At 53.5% G+C, this 13,946-nt stretch overlaps 1 protein-coding gene across 3 annotated transcripts; it reads right to left on the minus strand.

The window, feature by feature from the left end:
• Positions 1 to 497: 497 nt before the first annotated feature.
• On the minus strand, positions 498 to 13,946 carry SEMA4G (semaphorin 4G). Of its 3 annotated transcripts, none has more exons than XM_074373750.1 (16): positions 13,794 to 13,946; positions 10,342 to 10,820; positions 10,099 to 10,247; positions 9,758 to 9,820; positions 7,092 to 7,190; positions 6,881 to 6,974; positions 6,615 to 6,728; positions 6,272 to 6,441; positions 6,019 to 6,107; positions 5,613 to 5,757; positions 5,261 to 5,483; positions 4,739 to 4,854; positions 4,440 to 4,600; positions 4,168 to 4,232; positions 1,723 to 2,778; positions 498 to 1,594 (listed from the first exon to the last, which is right to left on the minus strand). In XM_074373750.1, the coding sequence occupies exons 2-15, from the start codon at positions 10,463 to 10,465 to the stop codon at positions 1,949 to 1,951; spliced, it is 2,442 nt and encodes an 813-aa protein (XP_074229851.1). In that variant the 5' UTR covers positions 10,466 to 10,820; positions 13,794 to 13,946; the 3' UTR covers positions 498 to 1,594; positions 1,723 to 1,948. The 3 variants fall into 3 exon arrangements, with proteins under 3 accessions (XP_074229851.1, XP_074229850.1, XP_074229849.1); XM_074373749.1 differs by having other exon boundaries at positions 498 to 1,590; positions 6,019 to 6,188; XM_074373748.1 differs by having other exon boundaries at positions 6,019 to 6,188.

The raw sequence follows: 13,946 nt of genomic DNA on the forward strand, positions 1-13,946 counted from the left end.
TTGAAGTCTTATTTCCAAATACGTGCATATTTTAACTATAACCCCATTTTTTTTTTATTATACTAAAACCAGAAGCAGAATGAGTAATAACTCTTCAGGATGGTGTATTATCAATGGCTATGTGATTAATCTAGGCCTGACCCTTGGAGAGAATGTTCTCAGGCCAGCTGATAAATAGGCAGCATTTTCTAGGCTTAACTAAAAAAGGAGGGGGGCAGGGCCAGCGTGAGGAAAAGATTGAGAAGGTAAAAACCTAAAATCCTCTGTATGAATCTTGGACTGTTGTAATTTTGCTTGTCATGCCCTTAGCACCATCAGTAAACAGCGAGAGCCTTTAAGTACTTGCCCAGTGCAGTCAGAATGGAAGCAGAGGATCCTAATTTCCTCTGCAAATGGTTTTGTGGGAAGCAAAGCCAACCCTGCTGCACCTTCACCCTAGGCTCAGAAGCCGGTCCCCTGGGGGAAGGCCAGACTAGACCAAGCAGACCACTCATAGGTGTGGGGAAAGAGGGTATTTATTAACCAACAGTGGGGGGAGGAGCTGAGTCCAGGCTCCCCATTCTGTCACATGCCAGTCCCGCCTTCCTGGGTGGTGAGCGGGGGGCATTCCTAAAGAAGTGTGGCCATCTCACAATAAATACATTCATTGTGGGGTGGAGGTGGGAGAGGTTGGGTGAAGGGCAGTAAAAATCCGTGGGAGTCCACGTTCTCAACTACAAAAATAACAGTCATCCTCACCCAAGGGGAATGTTGGAGCTCAGTCAGGTTTTGATTGTCCCTTATGGGCCTGGAGACTTCAGAGGCCCCTGGACCCTGAAAGTGCCCCGGTGAGGTAGGACAGGGGTGGGAGCCAAGCATCCAAACTCCCAGCCTCTGCCCTTTGCATAGTTCCAAGAACGGGCTTCATGTGCCAGGTGAGACATCAGATCTCTCCTCCCCTTACTCTGGTCTAGGGATAGCAAATGCTTGGTCCCCAGAGGGAGGCTGGCTCATTGAGTGCAGTGTTGGTCACCCGTCCAGAGGAAGTGTCTGTGAGGACAGCTAAACAGGAGAGACTCTCCCTCTGAAATGTTCATGGACCAAACCCAACAGACACAGGTCCGAGGCAGCAAGGGGAGGCTCAGAAGGTGCATGTGAGTGGAAATGTAAGCAAATGTGCATGAGGAAGGGACATGCCTGGAACTCTGTCACTCTTGAGAGTGACCAAGGGGGTGGGAAGGCTGACTCACAAGGGCTGCACATTAAGGGAGAGGAGGGAATGATGCAGTCTTACCTCCCCAGGCTGGCCTGTTCCCAAGCTCTTGCCAAAGAGGTCATCACATGGGGCGGGGACTACGAGAGAGGACTAGATAAGATGGGATGTGGCAATTGGGAGGACACCCAAAGTCCAGAAGGGATGAAACACCAAAATGCACCAGGAGGTGGGGGTGGGAGCCCTGCAGCCCAGCTAATAGACATTCTTCCACGTGTGCATGTGAATGTACGTGTGGCTCTGGTGGCTGGCAAAGGTCTTGTCTGTTTTCAGGACCATTCAGCACATGGGGCCATGCAGAGAGTGGTGACATTGAGGCCATCTGGATCTGCAGAGCCCTGCCTGGGAGAAAGAGGAAGGGTTTGAGCTGATGGATGGGGCAGGAAGATGGCATCCTTTCTTCCCAAGTGCTTAGGTTAAAAGGGATTAGGAGCTGGGTCTGAGTGTGCAGAGCCTGAGGGAGCACCTACCTCTGAGGAGCACCGGTTGGCCTGGGCTGCTCACAGATGGGTCTGTGGAGACTGAGAAGGGGACTTTGGCTGGGCCTGACTCTGGCCAGCCCTACGGGGACATCAAAACGTTGGGAGAAGGGCCTGGAGTTAGGGGGTGAAGGTAGGGTGGCTGCATTGGGGAGGCAGCAGCCCAGCCTGGGGCAGCCAGGCTAGTTTAGAAGAGCATTTGTCCTAGGGGCTGGGCTCAGACAGAGCTCTCATCCAGGTGCTCTACGAGCTGCGTGTGCTTCCTCTTCTCCAGGATGCGGCTGAGCTCCTCTGCGAAGGAGCAAGGCCCTGCCGGCACGCCATTGTTGCTCTGCCTCAGGAGCACGTAGCTGTTGCCATTCATCCTACGTAGCCGGCTGGGCAGTGCTGCCAGCCCATTGGTCAGCTCAGCCGGTGGGGGTGGGGGGGGTGGGGGCGGTGGGGCTGGGGCTCCCTCCCCAGGGATGATCTGGAGGCAGCCACCCTGCAGGCCCCCAGGTGCCTCCCCATCATCGCCCTCATATTCCTCTCCAGGACACTGGCCTGAGACTGTCTGCAGCTGCACAGCAGAGCCCCCTGCCCGGCAGGCTCGACCCAGTGAGTATTTCCGTCGGTGTCCTCTTCTACCTCCCCGAAGACAGGCCACATAGAAGAGGGAGGAAGCGAGGATGAGGCAGAGGCCACCAAGTGCAGCAATGGCTAACACATAGAGCAGCCTCACATCAGGTGCCAGTTGTGCCCCAGGCATTGCAGGGGCTTGTGGAGCTGGGGCAGGAGTGGCTGGCCGCACCGTGAGGCTGTAGGAGGCCAGCAGGGTGCGGAGGCCGTTCTCTTCAGCATAGCAGCCATAGTTGCCACTGTGCCCAGGCTGTGTGTCTGTTACCAGCAGCCCATCCACACCCACACGGTAGCCATCCTGCCCATCGCTCAGGCCCATGCTCCCGTTGAGCAGCCACAAGGCCCGGGCCAGGTTGGACGGCTGGTCACAAGGCAGTAGGACATCATCACCCCGGAGCACAGAACGGGTCTTCAGTGGTGGTGGTGGCCCTAGAGGGAGCGGGAGACAGTAAGAGTGGTCAGTGACTGCCTATCCTGAGAGGGTACTAGAGATGGCAAGCCAGATGGTTCACTGTTACATCCCCAGCACCAAGCACAGAATCTGGAATCACGGTGCTCATGCTCCCACATAAGGTTCACATTGGCCCTTCCCAGCGGTTTCAGTTCCTGCCATCTGCCAGTGATTCCTCATCTCTATCTCCTGCATGGAGCTCTCTTCTGAGCATCAGACTTGAATATCTTCCACATGCTAGGCATCTCCATGTGAGGTCTCTTGGACATGTCACAAGAAGTAAGGCCAAAGCCTCCCTCCCAAACTACACCAGGTCTTTTTCCTGAATTGTCATCACCATGAATGGCACCACCAGCCATTTCCCAGAGACCTTAGAGTTCCCTTTTTCTCTCTCTCCCTCACCTTTGTCTCTAACCCTCACTAAGATTCTGCTTCTAGAATCTATCTCAGACCTGTTCATATCTCTCCTTCCCAACTGCTGGCCCACTCTGGCCCCCATCTAATCTATTCTCCAGGCAGCAGTGGGGTGACCTTTTAAAAACATTAAGGAAATCATGCCACTCCCCTGCCTCAGCACCGTCCCTGCCCATTTCTCCAGTCTCTTCTCTTGTTGCTCAAACACCAAGCTTGCTGTGCCTGCTATTCCCTCTGCTTTGGTATCATCTCCTCCCCATGCCCTCTGCTTGCCCAGTTAAATTGCGGGAGAGAGCACAGCCATGATCCAAAGCACAAACTCCAGTCAGCCTGCTTGGGGTCAGGTTCAAATTCTGACCCTGCTGCTTAATAACTGATTAACTTTGGGCAGTTTACTTATTCTCCCTGTGCCTCAGCGAGGTTGCCCCTCATGGAGATGGTAATAATGGTACCTTTCCAATAGGAATGCTGTGAGAACAAGTGAGATTGTGCATGTAAGTGTTTGGTCAGTGCTTGGCACATGGTAGGTACTCAGTATATATTAACTATAATTATTAACTTTTGCTTTTGCTTCAGATATCAGCTTAGCCATCTGATCTTCCTTGGGAAGTACCTATTATCCTTCAAACCCTTGGCATAGTTGTAATTACTTCTTTTGTAACCAAAACCAGTGAAAATAATAATTTTTTTGTGTGATCATTTGATTGCCTGCTCACACATTTGGCTGTAAGCTCCAGGAATGACATAAAACTTCGTATCTTGAGCCTATTTCCTCCTTTATAATTTTTTGGGGCAACAAATGTTTGTTAAGCATTTACTCTGTGCTAGGTCATCCTCACTGAAAGCACAGACACAGCCATTCAGATACATACATGCACATACAAATGACAAATAATGGTAAAGAGAAAAGGCTATGTGCCGCCAGACCCACACACATCCATGATGTCACTTACCTGTGTCCCTGTCCCTGCCCTCACATCCTCGGTTTCCTCTCTCTATGTCTTGTATCAATGTTGTCCTGGAGACAGAAGATCAGGATTCATGAACAAGGGAACTGGGCTTCAGTTCCCCCAGTGGAAGGGTCAATAAATGGCCTGTTACCAACAACTGGCCCCCATTCTCCATAGCTGGGGTGGCAGGTCTTCCTCCTCCCCTCAGGCCTTGATCCCATGGGTGCATAGGACCCTCACAGCCCCCTATAACCTCCCACCTGCTACCCTGGGACCTGTTTGCTATAGTGGTGATCGCTGTGCAGGTGTGGGTGCTGGGGTCCCAGCCACAGTAGGGATCCCGGGCCAGAATGCAGTCGTAGCAGGAACGGTAGCGGAAGCAGCTGGACAGTGGTAGCTGGATGACTCCACTAGGGGCCCCCACGTAGAGGCTATGCTAGGAGCCAGAGAGGACAGCTGGTTGGCAACACCCTCCTCCCACTTACAGACACACATACATCCAATGCCAGCCTCCCCACTCCTTCCACCTATTCTGGGAAGTCCAGAATATTGAGGGTTAGGAGTCAGGGGCTACCTGCATCCGAGAGATGACCAGATTCTCCACAGACTGGGGCTCCTTGAACACTTGTGTCTCTTCAGTAATGTGCATCCCAGAGCCCAGGACCACAGCTTTGTGGATCCAGCCATCAGCTGGTAGGGGAAGGACAGAAGGTCAGACTCCGACAGTGGAATCTACTCTCAGCTCCCTGCAATAGCCTGAAGGGAGCAGCTTGGAGTCATGTGGTCAGAGACAAGGATTCAGCCAATAGCTGTGGGCCCTCAGGACACTGGGAACTCCCACCTGGTCATGGCAAGAATGATTGGATTCAGAAGCATTAGTGACCAGGGTCAGACGTCATTGTGGTTGGTGACAGGAATCAGTAGTCACCAAGAGCTAGTGGTCACTGGGGGCCAGTAGTGAGTGTTCATTGAAGAACTGACATCAGTGATTACCAGGGTTTTGTGATCAAGGGTCATCCAGGGGGCTAGAGGTCAATAGGGATCAAGGACTCAGGTCAGCAGTCACCAGAGGGCTCAGGCCAGGGATCAGAAGCACCTGTGCCCAGAAAGAGCAGATCATAGGTGGGTCCAGCAGGCGTGGTGACAGGTGTCCCTGTGAGGTGCGTGTAGCGCACGCTGCGCTTGAGCAGCAAGGGCCGTCCACGTGTGGGCACCACGGGCCGAGCCATCAGTGGGTGCAACTTCACGAAGTCCAGGACCAGGGATGGCAAGTCTTGGGATGAGTTGTAGCCTCGACTGCGCAATGAATCTGTAATGCACTGTGGTGGGAGATGGGGTTGGTGAATCTCAGGACTCTACCACCTGCCCATCCTCCCCACAAGGTTAGACCCTTCTGCCTCTCTCAGGGGTCCTGCTACTCAGCAGTGACTCCAGGCCTGGGAACTCACCGAGCCAGGCCGGGGCTCTGGCACGCCTCCCTCGTAGCGGCCCCAGCGCCGGACACCATCCTGGTACTCCATGTAGGGGCCTGCAAAGACAGCCTGCATCTCGGCCAGGTCGTAGCGGCAGATGGCTGAGGCCTCCAGGGTCTTCCTAGGGATGGGATGTAGAGGAGGGGCTGAGCCACACTAAGTGGAGCCTTCCCCCTGCCTGGCCTGGAGCCCACTGTTACCCTGACCAACCCCAGCTCCAGGCCCATAGGGCCTCTCCTGAGGGTCAGCAGGCCACTGGATGTGCCTGAAATTCTGTCTGCAGCCAGGCTCCCCATGATAGGTCCTATCTCATCCTCATTGACCTCTGCTCCAGCCCTTATGTTGTCCCCGTTCCTTGCCTCCCCACTGTCCCTGCACTGACCACTGTGTGGTCAACGTGAAGGCCGCATAGAAGTGCGTGCGGGCTGAGGTGTCCGCTTCCAGGCTGCAGACACCACGTAGTGTCTCATACTGTGGAATGTGGCAGATGAGACGCGCCTTTAAGAAGGAGGTCCACTTCTTCTGTAGGATCTTCTTCCCTCCCAGGTCTCCCTGGGAAGGTAGGGGCGTGGCATCAAGGGCCAGGGTCAGAGGTTCAGCCTCTACACCCTTGCCCTGACCTCAGTCCTGCTCACCTTGCACACACGGGCCACGCGGGCAACGCGGTGGCTGCCGCGGCTCTGAGCAAAGCTGCCGGAACCCTCCTCAGCAGCACGCTCCGTGAAGAAGTAGTAAACCTTGTCATCATCACCCACTGCACTGGCCTTGCTCTCCCGCACCAGGACAGAGAACACAAACTCAGCATCTGTGGGTCAGGCAGTACAGGTGGTTTCTGAGATAGGCTGGGCGTCTCCACCCACCGCTCTCACTCAACAACGCACAGGAATAAACAGGCTCTCCTGGGGGTTTGGGGATGGCAGTAGAGATGAAGAAGTAGTCTCCTGTCCCCCTGATCATCCTTTGCATTGTCCTGCTAACCATTGAGCCAGTGCATCGGTGCCTCCTCAGTCCTCAGGGAATGTGGGTGGCGGCTCCGTCGGATGTCAGGAATGCTACGGAATTCGTACCGCGTGGCTGTGTAGAGGCCTCCATCTGAGGCAGGGACATACCAGGCATGAGAGACATGTCACGTACAACCAGACACATAACACACATGGGTGGCAAGTCCTAGCAATGAGATCCATGTCCCACAAACAGCATGCTTATGGATGAGGGGCCTGGGTCGGGGAGGAGGGCATGCTCACCAATGATGAGACCTGTGAAGCCACGAGCTGGGTCATAAGGACACTTCTCCTTCCCTTCCTCGAAGCTGGTTGGCAAGGTGAAGGTCTCAGCATCCTGGGGGAAGGAAGGGCCAGAAGTCAGTGATCCTGAGGACAGGCAGGGGTTGTTGCCCAAGGTCAGACCAGTCTGCAGTCAGGGACCAGCAAGCAGGGCAGGGGCAGGCAGACTCACAATGACTGCACATAGAGGCTGGAAGGCATGAGTCCCGCACGCGTAGAGGTGGGTGGCATTGAGCCACTGCAGGAATCGCACATGGTTGAAGCACTCCGTCTGTGGCATAGGTAGGGGAGGGCTGTGAGCCCTGGGTCTCCTTAGAGACCTCTTCCATTAGATCAGCTTTGTAGTCTGGCTCTTGCCCCTACCCACAGGACAAATAGTTCTTCCCAAGATCCTTGTGGGCATTTTCACTGCCTAGAACACAGACTGTTCCCTGGAACTCACTGTCCTTTGGCCTCCCAATGGCATGACCCCTCTTCTCTCCACTATCTCCTGGATTATCTGACACGCTTGGCTGGATTCTCCTGCATCTTCTGTTGTCCCCTGCACCAGCAGTTCCGGCGGCTCCAAGGGCTCTCACTGCTCTAAGATGCTTCTCTCTCACATCTCCTTCTCAGCAATGTCCCCCAGTCATGGAGCTCCCATACCTGCTTTGGGCTGGCATTACCAAACCCACCCCCAGCTTCCAGCTATCTTTCTACCTGATATCCCACAGACATGTCAAACTCATGTTGTCAGAAACCAAGCTCATCCCCTCCTTCCTAACCTGCGTCTTCCCTCTTAAACCTGTTCGTCCAGTCATTCCCACCTCACTTCATCTGTCCATCCTGTACTCAGTCCAGAAACCAGGCGTCATCTTTGCTGCTTCCCATTCCCTCACCCCTACATTCAGTCTCTGTCATGATTAAGCCTTTGTCCTACATGTCTTATGACTTGGTCCACTCCCCCTCCATTACTGCCACCCTAGCCCAAATTACCACCATCATCTCTTCCCTGGACAACTACAGCGACCACCTGACAGCTCTTCCAGCCCTCCGCCAGTCTTTACAAAAACTACTTATTTATTCAGTGAGTGAGGAATACAGGCACACAGTGTAAAATTCAAAAGGAACAAAGGGATATGTTGTAAATAGTCTCCCTTTTATCCTTGTTGCCTTCAAAGGAGACTGCTGTTACCATTGTCTGGAGTTTCCTTTCAGAGAGATTCTACCAGTCAGCACCCTCTTGCAACCTACTTTCCAAGGCATATTTTAAAAATATAAACCAGACCATGTCACCGCTGTATTTAAAAACCCTTCAGTGGCTCACCAGAGTCCTGAACATAGGGTTCCATATGCTCCAGGCCTGCATGATAGGGCCCTGCCCCTTCCTCTGGCCTCATTCACCCTATTCCAGCCACACTGGTCTCTGCCCATCAAATGCCCTAAGCTGCCGCCCTCTTGACTTCTTTGCCTTGTTAACGAGTCCTCCTCCTGCCTGTTACCCAGGGTTTGAGTCCATGCTGGCCTGTTTTTCTCATCCCATTCCCTCACCAGGTGTAGAACTTTGGCATCCATCTCTCTTCTCCACCAGCCTGCTCAGGTCTCCCTCCTCTGACTTACATGATGCCCCCAACCTCCCCACTGCCTTCCTCGCCTCCATACTCATTCTATTTTAACCCATCCAGTGCCTGAGACCATGAAAATATTCTTGTAGTAATGTTTCCCCAAGATGTTTACATTTAAAAAAGGGGGAGCTGGGGTGGGGGTGAATTCTGTGGTCAAATAAGTAGGAAACCATGGGTGAAACCTACCTTTACTCCTCAAAGCTTGAAGGGTGTTGCTGTGCACTGGAGCACTGAGCATGTAGAATTTCCCAAACTTATCTAACCATTAAGTACCTCTTTTGAAAATTAATGCTCTTCAGAACATGCTTTGGGAAATGTTCTCCTAAAGCCTTGCTACCCAAGTGTGGTCCAGGACCGGCAGTGTCAGACTCATCTGGGAGCTTGTTAGAACTGCAGAATCTCAGGCCCTTCCCCAGACCTACTGCATTAGCATCTGCACTTAGAATATACCCAGGTGATTCACATGCACATTAAGGTTTGAGGGTCTCTAAAGTATCAAATGGTGAGGGTGCCCACTGTCACAGAATAAAATCCAACCACCCAGCTGTTTACAGCCCTCCACAAACTGGGCTCCATCTGCCTTACCAGCCCCATTTTCTACCCATGTTGTACCAAGAGGCAGCCTTTGATGGAATCTCCTGGAGATGCTTCTTTAAATGCAGCTGCCCCAGCACCACCACAAACCCACTGAATCGGAATTCCCAGGCTGGTAGACCTTGGGAATATGTTTTCCAAAAGCTCTCCGGATGGATCTGTTACATAGCCAGACATAGGACCCCTGTAGACACCCTGTTCTTTAGTCAGAAAGGGCTGACACTTTGCTAACATCCCTCCACTGAATACTGGGTCCATGACCTATTTCCTTGACCAGAGCTTCATTTTTCTCAACAGTAAAATGGAGGATTATACTATTTCATAGGGTTATTTTAGAATTAGGTGAGCTAATAGCTAAGTCAGCACTTTCTAGAGATTACTTATTGTTATCGTGATTATTTGGGAGCTCAGAGGAGATGAAAATGCTATCGCAGACCAAGCTAATAGATCACCAGATGTTTGGATTAGAAGTCCTGCTCCCAGGGCCTGCCACTCCAGTGGCACTTACACTTACAGTGGTTACTGTGGTTGCTGCAAATGACTGGCAGATCTGTGCCTCTCCAACTGTGTCTCCACTAACCCTGATATCCCCAACTGAGGAGGAAGAGGAAAGGAGCAGGGGACAGGGTAGACCACATACCTGGTTGTTTTTCCCTTTTTGATGACATTTGCTTTGCATCTCTGGAGAGGCCTCCCAGCGGATCTGGAGGAGGGGGAAGGGAATGGGCTGATGCATTGAGAATACCTTTGCCTTTCCCCATTATCTGTGGGACTAGGTGATCGGACCCCAGGGAACGGGGGAAATTGGGTAGGGGTAGATTTCAGGAGGAGCATTGGATGTATGGGAGACCTGGGTCAGGAAGGGCAGTGCTGTCTGACCAGGGGGCTATGGAAGGCTGACAGGGTTTCCAGGAAGTTGAGGTCCCAGGGAGCTGGATGAAGCTGGAGACCCTCTGGGTAGTCCAGGTTCCAGAGGCTGACCTCTTTGTGAGTCCCATCTCCTATGTTGTGGGCATTGAGAGAGAACAGGGCACCTCGGGCTCCCACCAGCAGCCTTGCTGAGGCCTCCTCCAGCAACAGCGTTGAGTAGTTCTGGGCTTGGCCCTTGAAGTGCCGGGTCCCGGAGAGCTCTGGGGAGAGTAGGAGCTTTGAGCCCAGCTCTGAGGTTGTCTCCCCACCTGCAGCCCTGGCTGCTGATGCTTCTTGAGGTTGGGGGTGTCTAACCTTCGTAGGGGATGGTCATCCGCGGGGTGGCATCTAGTTCTCTAGACGGTCTCCGCAGCGAGGGTCCAGGGACTGCAGTTGCGGTCAGGAAGCTCAGGAGGAGGGGCCAGAGCCTCCCCCACATCTTCCTTGGGAGGCCCAGACCAACAAGACCCCCAAAGGGAGCCAGGGCCAGAGTAAAGGGGATGATGGGAAGAATAGTCACAGGGGTCAAAGTCCAGGGAAGTCACATGGAAGGTCAGGAGTCATGGGGCCAGGGAGGGTCCTGGAATAGGGGAGACATGGAATCACAGGGTTGTGTGGCCATGGAATCCCAGGTAAGTGGTCAAGAGGAGGAATGGATTATACACTGCCTATTGGCATCTAATACAAACTCCACTGGGAGAGGGAGTTGTGGGATCACAGAGGGGTTGTAGGTCACTGATGGGGTCACCCTCCTCTGACAGCAGAGTTAGTCCTGGCTCTCTGAGGTCCGTTTTCTGAAGAAAGAAACAGGAGAAAAACCCTTTGATTTGTGTGTGGGTGGAAGGTAGACAGCATTACCCCAGACTTCAGGTGGTACCAAAGGGAGGAGGTCCAGCATCTACAAAACTCCCACAAGAGAATTGCCTCAGTCATTCTGTTGACTCGCTGCTCTGATGCAGGAAGTTGAGTGGAATTTGCCCACTTTACAATACCTTAGACTCCCTTCAACCCAAAACCGAGGTAACAGCCCTCCTCTGACCGAGTCAGAAGCTTAGCTAGGCCTCCACCTCAGTGGAGCCTTGGTTCTCAGGGAGAATGCTTTCTCCCAGCAATGAGACCCAACTCGGGCAGCAGCTGCCCCTGCTGCCTGCGGGGGTGCCTTGTGCAGGAAAGCCTGGGCAGAGACACTTAATGGGCCTTTGTTTATTTTGTCCAGTTTTCCCTTTGTTCTTTCTTTTTCCTGGCCTGAGAGCTCCCTCTGGAATTTCTCTTTAATTAGATACTCCTCCTCAGCATTCTTCTCCAAGGGGGTGCACATCTCTGCCCTGCCCCTGCGAGTCTGTACTGCACTCTCTGGCTAGGTATCTACACATGCCCCTACCTGCCAACAGGCACTCACAGGCACAGGTGGGGGTATCTGGGCACCCCCTGGCTGCACAGGTATAATGTCTGTGCAGGAGGCTCTAGTGTTCAAGGCCACTTAATTGAGACATAAGCCACATGGAAAAGGTGAACAGTGGGATCCCTGAGTTCTTGGCCACCTCCCTGGCATATCTTGGAGACTACTGCCACACCTAGACCCTCCCTCAAGCCAGCAAGCTGGGGATGGGGTTGGGGTATGTGGCAGGCAGGCCTCCTCTGACCCCTGTAACAGGTTTGATCTCTGAAGCTTCGAAGCTTGGCCGGGCTAGGTGTGGAGGAAGCCTGACTCACCCAATCTCATCAGAGGCCCACAAACAAGGCCAGAGGGGCCATTGGCCTCTTCTCTCCCTTCCAGGTCAAATATTAACTATGTGGCCTTGAGGAGAGGGGAGGGACCAGGAGTTGGCCAGAGGGAGAACAGAAATTTGGAGCATTTTTGCAAGAGGTAAAGGTCACCCCTGTAGTGGGCAGAGCCCAGAGGGGGAGAATGAGGGTATGAGTAGACAGAAGAGGGTCTCTGAACCACAAAAGAAGCATCAGCTTCTGATTTGGGGGTGAAGACAGCAGGATGCCTCAGGTAAACTGCCTGTGCCCCACCTCTTACTGTAGAGGCACACCTGTTTACCTTTGGGGCCTCCTATTTACCCAATGCACAAGTGGAGAGGGGAGCCCTATGGCTAGGAGGGATCAGTCCCTAGGATTGGGCAAGATGAACACACCCCAGGTCAGAGGAACCACTCAGAGTGTGGTGCATGGCACACTTACATAGGTTTGCACAAGAGTCACATATGTCCAAAGTGATGTGCATGCTGATGGTACACACATACATACATATTCATAGGAGGGCTGTGAACACATGTATTTACAGGAGAGTCATGCACACACTCATTCACAGGGAGGTTTGTGCACACATATATTCACCTAAAGGGCCTGCCACATGTGTTCATACATATTCACATGTAAGGTTGTATTCACATGCCCATTCATTTAGTAGGTCACCCAGCCTCAAGGGTTAACATGGAGGGTAATAAACCGACACATGTGTATATGAAGGATTGTACACCTATTCACAGGAGGGTCTTGCACATACACACATACGTGTAGGGACATGCACACAAACCCACTGATACACTGGGTCAGGCACTGTCATGTTCACAGAAGGATCAAGTACATGTGTATGCGCACAGTTCTCAAATACACAATAACATCTACACAGAGACAAGCATATGTACATAAGGGGTCTAGTTTTCACTGCAGGCTTGGAGGCTGCCAGTGTCCACTGAGGGTAAGATGCAGAGCAGAACCCTGCCTCCTTTTCCAAAGTCCCAATTCTAAGGCCAGAATCCAAGTATGTGTTTGTGAGTGTGTGTTTGTGTGTGTGTGTGTGTGTAGTGATAGGGGAGGCTTCTGACCTCGGATGCTCAGATTGAATGGATGTATGGGTCAAGGCCGCTCTGCTAGGGAAGGAGGGGCTACTTAACCCAGGTAGGAGGAGGCCCCTAGTTTTAGCAAAGGAAAGATGGAATGGAACATGTAACTTGGCCCTCCTCTACTTCCATGAATACTGCAATTCTAGACATGGGAGTTGGGATGTAGCTCTCAGCCCCCACTTAACCTGTTGGGAGGGAGTGCGGGGCTAAATGGGGGGGTAGTGATGCCACCCCTCTCCCCCATTGGCAAAGAGGTTTCAAGGTCTCTAGTCCACATCTCACACTCCACCCTCAGTTCCACAGCTTGGGTTCCTCCCCAGGGCCAGCCCCCTGAACTCTAACCACCTGCCCATTATTAGATGTTAGGGCAGAGGGAACTGAGGAGGGGAGACAGCCCTCAAACAGGATCCGTGTAGGATCAGCAGATTCTCGACCTTCATTCCAGATGTCCACCTGCCTAGTGTGGGCGGTTTCTCCCTCCACCCAGTAGGGTGGCGATCCCCCCTGGCCTGAGAACCCCTCCCCCACTATCCTCTCCCTCCACCATCCTGGACAGTCCGCGGTTCTCTTCCTCGCCTCAGGTCTAACCTCAGCCTCTACTGCTGCAGACCGAGGACAAGCTCTCCTTCGATCTTGCCGGACGCTGGGAGACGTGACCCAGATCCTAGGGAACACTGTTCGCCACGCGGGCCCCCGCCCCATGCCAGTTCCTGACTCTGCGGCGGCAGTTCTGCGCCCAGCGCGGCCCGAGGCCTGGCCCGCGCCCCTCTAGAGCCTTTATGCGGGGCCAGGGGACTTGGTGGTGAGAAAGGCCTGACCCAGCTTGGAGGGTATAATAGACGTGGAGAAGGCCTGGCGTGGCCCCCGCCCCCAGGCCCAGGCCCTGCCACTGCCCGCACTCCACGCCTTTCTCACCTTTGCGCTCAGATCCCCGGCCATAGAGACAGCGATGCGCGGATCCGCGGCCCCACAGCACCACAGCACCAGCTGCGGGAAGAAGGGGCCGCGGCCGGAGGCGGGGCGGGGGTGGAGGCGGAGTTGGGGGTGGGGCGGGGGCCTGGGGGCGGA

This window comes from Camelus bactrianus, chromosome 11 (assembly GCF_048773025.1).
Source record: "Camelus bactrianus isolate YW-2024 breed Bactrian camel chromosome 11, ASM4877302v1, whole genome shotgun sequence".
NCBI lineage: Eukaryota > Metazoa > Chordata > Mammalia > Artiodactyla > Camelidae > Camelus > Camelus bactrianus.

Coding starts and splice junctions, on each gene's coding strand:
- SEMA4G (XM_074373749.1), bottom strand. CDS start 10,465: ATGTGGGGGAGGCTCTGGCCCCTCCTCCTGAGCTTCCTGACCGCAACT. Junction 6,189..6,271: donor GCGTGGCCCGTGTGTGCAAG/GTGAGCAGGACT, acceptor CTACCTTCCCAG/GGAGACCTGGGAGGGAAGAA. Junction 4,601..4,738: donor TGGTCATCTCTCGGATGCAG/GTAGCCCCTGAC, acceptor TCTGGCTCCTAG/CATAGCCTCTACGTGGGGGC.